This window comes from Piliocolobus tephrosceles, chromosome 5 (genome assembly GCF_002776525.5).
Source record: "Piliocolobus tephrosceles isolate RC106 chromosome 5, ASM277652v3, whole genome shotgun sequence".
NCBI lineage: Eukaryota > Metazoa > Chordata > Mammalia > Primates > Cercopithecidae > Piliocolobus > Piliocolobus tephrosceles.
The window spans coordinates 138,588,493-138,597,652 of record NC_045438.1 but is presented as its reverse complement, the minus strand read 5'-3'; the positions used below and the strand labels follow the sequence as shown (position 1 = coordinate 138,597,652).

General features: G+C 42.7%; 1 protein-coding gene across 2 annotated transcripts in view; it reads right to left on the bottom strand.

Moving 5' to 3' along the window:
- Positions 1-1,232: 1,232 nt before the first annotated feature.
- The window catches only part of TRIM40 (tripartite motif containing 40), an 11,588-nt gene continuing 3,660 nt past the window's right edge, over positions 1,233-9,160 (bottom strand). Inside the window, exons 3-6 of one of the 2 annotated variants that reach the window (XM_023194403.2) lie at positions 3,574-3,669; positions 2,778-3,002; positions 2,445-2,467; positions 1,233-2,251 (exon numbers count right to left, since the gene is read on the bottom strand). In XM_023194403.2, coding sequence (XP_023050171.2) covers positions 1,996-2,251; positions 2,445-2,467; positions 2,778-3,002; positions 3,574-3,669 — 600 coding nt within the window. In that variant the 3' untranslated portion in view covers positions 1,233-1,995. The remainder of the gene's footprint in view (positions 2,252-2,444; positions 2,468-2,777; positions 3,003-3,573; positions 3,670-9,160) is intronic. The other variant, XM_023194404.2, reaches the window with a different exon arrangement.

Here is a 9,160-nt window from a genome sequence, read left to right as displayed (position 1 = left end):
TCCTTTGTAGGGACATCGATGAAGCTGGAAACCATCATTCTCAGCCAGCTATCACAAGGACAGAAAACCAAACACCGCATGTTCTCACTCACTGATGGGAATTGAACAATGAGAACACTTGGACACACACAGGGTGGGGAACATCACATACCCGGGCCTGTCGTGGGGTGGGGGGAGGAGGGAGGGGGGAGGGATAGCATTAGGAGAAATACCTAATGTAAATGATGAGTTAATGGGTGCAGCACACCAACATGACACATGTACACATATGTAACAAACCTGCATGTTGTGCACATGTACCCTAGAACTTAAAGTATAATAAGAAAAAATAAAAAGCTAGAATACGCCAAAAAAAAAAAAAAAGATGAAATGGACATACCTGAATGTTTACATTTTAGACACTTTAGCAGACACCCAGCATGTATTTAATTCTGACAGCAATCCCAGACCACAGATACCATTACCCTTATTTTAGAGGGGGGAGTACAGAGGTTCAGAGAGGCTAAGTAATTTGCCCAAGGTTACAGAGGCATTAGGTGTCAGGACCCAGACCTAAACTCAAGTCTGACTCTGTAGCTTTCACTCTTTGCACCACCATGTGGCTTTTTATTCTTGTGGCCATGTTTTATTCCTTATACCTCTCGGTATGGTATTGACTACTTTGGCAAGGGCTCAATAAATACTGAGCAAAAGGTAATTCATGGCTCCTTTTAATCAGAGGATTGAGAAGAGCCTTTATGCTTTCTTATTAATTCATTTATACATACATTTAAAATGTTATTGGACACTAATTATGAGCCAGACTCTGTTCTAGACATGAGGACACAGACAGAGTATGATGCCTGCTCACCCAAAGAAGTGAGGCTTATACAAAAATGACTAATATACAATTGTATTCATTATCCATTACTCCATAAAAATTACCACAAATTTACTGCCTTAAAACAACACACGGCCAGGGGCAGTGGCTCACACCTGTAATCCCAGCATTTTGGGAGGCCAAGGTGGGTGGATCACCTGAGGTCAGAAATTCAAGGCCAGCCTGGCCAACATGGTGAAACCCCATCTCTACCAAAACACAAAAGGTGGCAGGCGCCTACAATCCCAGCTGCTAGGGAGGCTGAGATAGAAGAATTGCTTGAACCTGGGAGACATAGGTTGCAGTGAGCCAACATCGTGCCACTGCACTTCAGCCTGGGCAACAGAGTGAGACTCCATCTCAAAAAACAAAAAACAAAAACACACACACACATTTATTGTCTCACCGTTTCTGTGGGTGAGAAATTTTGGCACAGCTTCACTGGGTCCTCAGCTTTGGTACTCACAAGACTATAATCAAGGTGTTGGCTGGACTGGGTTCTCATCCGGCTCAGCTGGGGAAGAATCTGCTTCCAAGCTCACTCAGGTTGTTGGCAGAATTCAGGTTCTTGCAGCCACAAGACTGAGGGCCTCTGCTTGTTGTTGGCTGGAGGCTGGAGACTGCTCTTGGCTCCTAGGAGGGGCTCTAAATGGGTAGGCCAGCAAGGAGGAGTTCTATACAATGCAACACAGTTGCCGGAGTGACACCCCATCACCTTTGCCTTATTCTATTGAATTGAAGTGAATCACAGATCCCACTTACACTCAAGGGGAGGGGACCGAACAAGGGCATTCATTCTAAGAGGTGAGGATCATGAAGGGAGGCTGTCTTTGAGTCTGTCTTCCACAACAATAATAAATAAGTGCCAGGTGATTGGTGCAGACAACAAGTATTGCAGGAGCTCAGTTGGGCTCCATATGTGAGGTGGCGTCACTGCTGATGAGCTCGGGCCATTCAGAGGCCTGGAGGATCCTATTTTAATGAGATTAGGAGAGATGGGCACTACCATCAGTTCACAGGCAAAATGGAGATTTCACAAATAGTCCTGGAGACCATGGGCCCCGACCTCCACAGTGGCAGCCCCAAGCATGAGCCTGTCCTAGAAGGGGGCTAACCATTGTCCAAGAGTCAGAGAGTCAGGCATCAGGTGATGATGGTGGGCATGAAGAAATGGGGACATGTTCAGGAGCTGGCAAGCCCGAAGATGCACTGGGTAGATCTAATGGGGGCCTGGACAGGTTGGAGGAAGGAGAGAGAGGAGGCTGAGGTGAGCCTGAAGTGAGGTGTCCCAGGGATGAACAGGTCAGAGCTTCTGAGGATGGCTGAAGAAGCAATTCACTGACTCTTTTCTCCAACTGGGGATAAATAATCTCTAATTTCTGTGGAGCACTCCTAGAAACAAAGAAATCCTTCATAGATTAATATGTATTCATGTATTCCACTGACTCTTCCATTGGCCATGTAGCATGCAGACACAAAAGCTAATGGAGCAGTGGGTCTCCTTGACCGTGACGAAGACCCTGTGCATGTCTGTGATGTGTGGGTTTATATGCACATGTGGGAAAGAAGAAGGGACAGCTCATACCTGTTCAGTAAGTCACCAGCATTCTAGAAGAGAGAAAAAGCGAGAATCATAATTGGTTCTCAGGTTCCTATCACCTCCAAATTCCTTTCCCAATTCACTCTTGGAGGCCACTCTGGGGTGCCACCTTGAGAACTGGGGGAACATAGCAACACCCCTCTTCTGTGCCCATTCTGTTGCAGCAGCACTCTATAGCTTGGAACAAGCCACGTCTACCACAACTCACCACATATCACACTGGCCCCTCCCTCTTACACCTCCCAGAAGGGTGATGCAGATGGGCTGCCTACTATCTGGGAGAAACCCAGCCCTTGGGGGAAGCCTCAGGGTATGCACCTTCAGTGTGTTGGTGTCTAATTCCTTGGCCGTCCTCTCCAGATCAATGACCAGGCTGCTGAGCTGTGTTACTGCCCTGGAGATGTCAAGGATTCTGGCCACTTCTGCTGGCATGTGCTCCAGCTGGCCCAGCCACTGCTGAGGGAGGGCATCCAACTGTTCCCTGGTTTGGTGCTGGCTCTCCAGCCCAGCCTCCAGCCTGTGGTTCCCATGGTCTCCCTGAAACTACAGGAAAGGGGCTCCCTAAGACTCAGTGTCAGGTGGCTCCCTCCTGGCCATTCACAGTCTCTGAATGTCTGAGCAGGAAAGGGGATTCCTCAATCCTCTTCCCCTCATGGTGTTGCCTCTGTGTGTCGCAGGTATTGCAGAAGCAGCTGTGATTCTCATAAAGGCAGGGACACCTCCCCTTTCCACCTCACTCTCTGAATATCTACAGATGCCACGTGACCAAGAGGAATAGAAAGGGAGACTGTCAGAGACAGAAACGGAGGCCTATTGCTTGTGTAGTAATTTTCAATTGACGAGACACTGGTCTCCTTTGATCCTTACTGTGAGCCAGGCAGAGTAGGACTGGTTCTCATTTAACATATAAGTTGCATAAAGATCAGAGGGGCTTAACTTGTGTAGGTCACTCAGCCAGCAAACTTTGACACCAAGGCCAACACCCAGGTTTTCAGCCTCCACGACTATCTGCCTACATCAGGCTTTTCCAAGGACAGACAGATGTCCAGAACAGTTAAGTAAGGGCCCCTGAGAACACTCGAGGGAGTTCTTCTCGGGAACCCGAAAGACCCACCTGCAGAGCCTGCAGTTTTTTTTCCTCCTGAATCTTGAGTCGCTGAAGTTCCGCAATGTCCTTTCTGAGCTTCCTGCTCCGGCGGTTGAGTCGTTCCTAAAGAGACAGACACACCCGCTTGTCAGACTGGGAGTGAGGGGGGCACCCACCGGGAGGAGTCAGTGGAACACAGTAGGGGGCCTGATCGCAGGATGAAACTAATGTAAAATTCTGCCTACAAAGAAATGTTTTTAGAGCGTCATGGTTGGAGTAGGGAACTTGAGAGGTTATTTATTGGATAATGATGGGGGGAAATAGTAATGGGTAATTTTTTTACAGTCTTAGAACTACAGAAAAATAAAATAACAGATAGCAACAGAACAATTCCTACTTGACTTCAGGGTGCTTTCTCTCAACATATAAAAGTTATATGACAGTCTTCTAGCACTCTTTACTATTCTACATTAACAAGTGAAGCCAGTCTGGAGAGAATTGCCTTAAAGAGGAGATGTCAAACCTCTGCTACCACTGCTCCCTGGTCCTCACTAGGATGAGTGACAAGATAGAGCCCCTTACTAGGTGCAAACCCATAGCCCAGGCAGGCAGTACCTTCTCTCTCAATCTTAAATCAGTATCTGGATGGGTCACTGTGTCCTTGAAGCTATGGAGATAATGAATGATTTGAGTTTCTAAAAAAGTTTTGCTTTCAGGTTTTTGATGACCTAAAAGAGAAGCAAAAATAACAACAAATGCTTTAAACAGCTGCCCATGGTTCAGGGGGGTGGTTGGAGGGTGGATGATAAAATGGAAAACAAAACGAGAAGAGATTTGTGAACGAAAGATCAGGATGCACTATTAGCTGAAAAGTGTGTGTTTCACTAAATATTTCCCACTTCAGATTTTTTTAAAAAATCTTTTTTGAGGAGATTTTGGAGATGTGCAGGTAGAAGTCAGGGAATGGCGAAGACAACTGAAACTTCTTTCTGGCCTGAGACTTTGCTGGTGAAATCAAGGTCAAAGGACTGTGTGTGTGAGGGGTCAGCAAGGGCATTTGGCAAACAGAAAGCTGCAATAAGCAGAGAAGACAGCGATGTCACCACGAAGTTACTAAAAATGTGTCATGTCACTGGGTGTTACCCGAAGGCATTTCCCAGCAGAGACGAAATAAAAAAGTCATAGGAGTGGGAAGTAATAAATGGGCACCACGGATGTCGCTCATGAGTCTCGCTGAAGAAGGTGACAGGTTGGGTTGGTGTGGAATTGTTTGTGTGAGCACAAGAGTTCAGGTCCTGAAAAGCACAAATATCCTTCACCTCTTGCATCTACTCACTTTCTGCCCTCACAGTCAAGTTGTTTGGTGTTGCTATCTTCACCTCCTCACTGTCGTCATTCCTCAGCCAGCCGCCTTGTTTCTCATCACTCCTTTGAAGCATCTCTCTCCAGGGTCACCTGCGATTTCCAGCCATGAAATCCGCAGGTGCCTTTCTGCACCTCCTCTCCACCCCATCCTTCCTAGATCTGTGCTTTTTGCCACTGCTTCTTTGCCTCTTCATTTTTCCTGTAAAAAGGAGCCTTGAAGTTGGCTCTTCAACCCTTTTCTATCTCAAACTACGTCCTTAGCTTTCCTTTCTGAAGGCTTCAGATCTTAGAATTCCAAAACCAAATATTTCTTCCTAGCAGTCCATCTCATGCTTCCAAGTGAGAGCTAAGTACTGCCCACTGCCCTACTGGCAGCTCAGAATCAATATGGTAAACTTAAACATGCTGCCCAGTTCCCCACCCTCTTCTGCAGTCCACTCCTCTTGACCTTAGTGTTTCTGACATTGGGACTGCCATTCTGCCTGCCATTCAGCTTGAAATCTGTCATATTTCACCTTTGTTGATGTTACTCCTCCTTCAAAATGGCTTCTCAGCAACAAAGATAAGCCCAGACTCCTTCATCCAGCATCCAAGGTGCCCCAGGACCCAGCCCCAGTTGACATTGTCCGGGATTCTCTCTCTGCTTGCTCTCAACTCACTTCACCAGCCCACAACATTGCTTTCTGCTTCCTGAACACACCCGCGCAGCCACACCTCCTCATGGCTATCTTTTACTTCCCTCTGTCAGGAATGCTTTATTTTTCTGCCTGCCAAACTCAGGCCTATTAAGGTCCAGTTCAAAAAGCCACAGTCCTATCATCTGGCAGTTTAAAATGTAATAAAGCCGACTACAGACACTGTGTAAATGGCAAAGATAACAGCAATAAAGATAAAGGCATAGAACAACTGAAGATAATACAGACATATGATTTATAATATTCAAAATGAGTAAGGTAAAGTCCTCTGTTTCTAAAAAATACTTTTTCACCAATTTTTGCATTAAAATATTTAATGGGTGCATATCATATAAATAAGACACTCATTAGAATTGAAATGCCAAATTCTGTACACTTTCACCTACCAAAATATTCCTTAGAGAAAAAAAGACAAGTTGAAATCTAGAAAATAGTCAAAGACATGTTTTGTCTAAATGAATATTTTAAAATTCTGTCAGACATTCAGATTAAATCATATTAAATTTTTAAAATCTGACAAAAAAGGGCATTAAATTTGTTCTAAAACAACTTGCTAACACAACGTACAAAAGAAAAGTGGTTAACATACAAGAAGTACCTATCCCTGACACTTAAGAAAAAAAAAAGAAAAAAAGAAAAATTAACAGCTTTCAAAATGCGTGCTCCTTACAGAACTGTGTCCGAAAATATGGATTAAAAACAACATCATTCACATGATTATGACCTAGAAAATGTCAGAAAAATTTTTAAAAAGATATGAGTAAACACATGAGCTTAGCAAAGAACCTCATTTGAATCTACAAGTAAAGATTGTCAAAAAAATAACGTTATAAAATACATAGCTATCCTCAATAAGAGTCAGGGCACATGAGGTTTAAGTAAATACAATTTAATATCTGATTCAGATACACAGTGGAAAACTGTTAGTGATATATCTGGGTACTAGTTGAGAAGACTAACTAAACCCCCAAAAGTCATGATTCTTAAAGTAATCAACACATTTAATGCAATAATCATTAAAATCTTATGGAATGCTCTATAAAATTTAGAAACATTGTAAAAAAGCACTCATCTTAAATGACAGCAAAAATATCAGATAATAAAAATTATTAAATGGCAAAAATGCTGTTAGATTTAAAAGTAAACCATAAAGTAACATGTATCAAAACCATAATAATAACAGGAAGAATAATCAATGGACTAGAGTAAAAAAAGGAGCCCATCAGAAGAACATAATTGATGTCAAGCAAGAAACAACACATAAATGTGGAAAAGATTCACTATCATATAAATATTTTGGGAACGACTGGATACCAGAATAAAGAAAAATTAACCTGGAGTCATCCTTCACACAACATACTACATGAAATTCCAAGTAAGCCAGGAATTAATAAATCTTTAAAAATAAAACAGAGCAGCACACTCTTATCAAACAAATTTCTGTGTATTTAAGACATGGAGATTATATTATGAAAAAGAATAGAGCCAATTTAAATACAAATTTCTAAAATTTTGCCCAAAAATATAATTAAGAAGAAATAACAGAATAAAAAATGTAGGTTAAACACAATTAATGGAGCTCATGATCCAAAAGATAAACTACTTCGATGCAGTCATGTAGAATGTGTGCTCTGATTCTAGGGGAAAATGCAGACTGTGAGTCTTCATGGATAAAAGCCTTACCACTACCAGCATTCATAATCAAGCAAAGTCAAACAACGTACATCACTGTCACACACTTACTAAACCAGCAAAATACATTAAAGTGATTGACACTGGCATTGGTTGGTCAGTGAGGAAACAGGTATACAAATAAGAATTTGTAGATTTTATAAATGTTTCAGTCTTTTTAGAGACAGTCAGGGATTATACGATTCTTTTAAAAGAACATAATTTACAATACTTAATCTACAAAGTTGAATTCAAATAAATAGAGACATGGTGAAAAAAATCAGTAAAAAATCCTCCTTAATTTTAAAAGTATGCTATCAATATCAATGAGTACGCTTCTTCAGAATAATAATCACTTCTTCAGAAATACACGCAAGTCCCTTACCCTCTCTCTCTGTATTGCTTTTCAGACTACTCCTTATCCATGGTAAAATGTGCCCTCACCTTCTTGTTTGCTGTCTGTCCTCAAGCAGCCTCCTGAAACATGTTAAACATTTCAGACCTCAAATTGGTGCTACATACTGTCTGCCAACCCTACATAGTTTCTCTTGTAAGCGCTATCTCACACTGCATCACACCATCTTCTTTCTTTTCAAACCTTTCACATCCATCCTGATCCCACCCATACTGCTGATGTTCCTTCTTCACATATTATTGAGAAAATGAAAACCAAAACAAAACCTGCATTCCAAAACTGCAAAACTACGTATGCTTGCAGACACCTCTTGTTTGCTGTTATTACTATGGAAGAAGTGTGCCTCCTCACAACCCAGCTCTCATGCCTCTGCCACCATATTACTGAAGTGTTGCCATCGTTCAATGCAATCTATTGTCATCTCTTAAAATACCCTTCTCTCTTAGTAACTGGGACACCATTTCCCTTGTTTTTCTCCTGCCTTTCTGACAACTCATCCTGTCTCCTTTGCTAGGTCCTCCTCTGCCTACATCTAAATGACAGCCTTTCCCAGAAACTTGCCCCAAAACTTCTTTTCTGTCTAGCCTCTTTTGCGGGTATTACATCAATTTCCTTGGTTGTTTGTTTCTTTGCTTGAGACAGGGTCTTGCTCTGTCGTCCTGGCTGCAGTGCAGTGGTAAAATCACAGCTCACTGCAGCCTCACTCTTTTGGGCTCAAGCAATCCTCCCACCTCAACCTTCCAAGTAGCTGGGACTACAGGCGTGAGCCACTGCACCCAGCCCCAAATTGTCACATTCTTTTTTTTAAATCCTGTTAATTTCACTTTGTTGTTGTTCTAGAGATAGTGTCTCACTGTGTTGCCTAAGCGCGCTGGTCTTGAACTCCTGGGCTCAAGCGATCCTCCCACTTTGGCTTCCCAAAGTGCTGGGATTGCAGGTGTGAGGCATCGTGCCCACTTCCCTTGGATTTAAATGTTGTCTTTGTTCTGATGGATCTTTGTTCTAGGTTCTAGGAATATGACTCTGGAGATCTAAATTTGTGATCCAGCTGCATATGTAAGATCCTATTTTGATGTATCTCAACTTGGACTCAACTTGTCTTGAATGAAACTCTTGGTGTTGCATTCAAACCTGTTCTACCAAGTTCTTATCTTTCACATCATCCATTCAGTTTCTCAAGCCAGAAACTCATGAAGTCATCTTTGACCTTCCTCTTTCCTTCAACCCATATATATATGTGTGTGTGTGTGTGTGTGTGTGTGTGTATATATGCTATCCTTCCCCTACCCCCTCATGCCCTGACAGCCTGACAGGCCCTGGTGTGTGATATTCCCCTCCCTGTGTCCATGTGTTCTCATTGTTCAGCTCCCATATACGAGTGGTTTTCTGTTCTTGTGTTAGTTTGCTGAGAATGATGGTTTCCAGCTTCATCCATGTCCCTGCAAAGGACACGAACTCATCTGTTTTT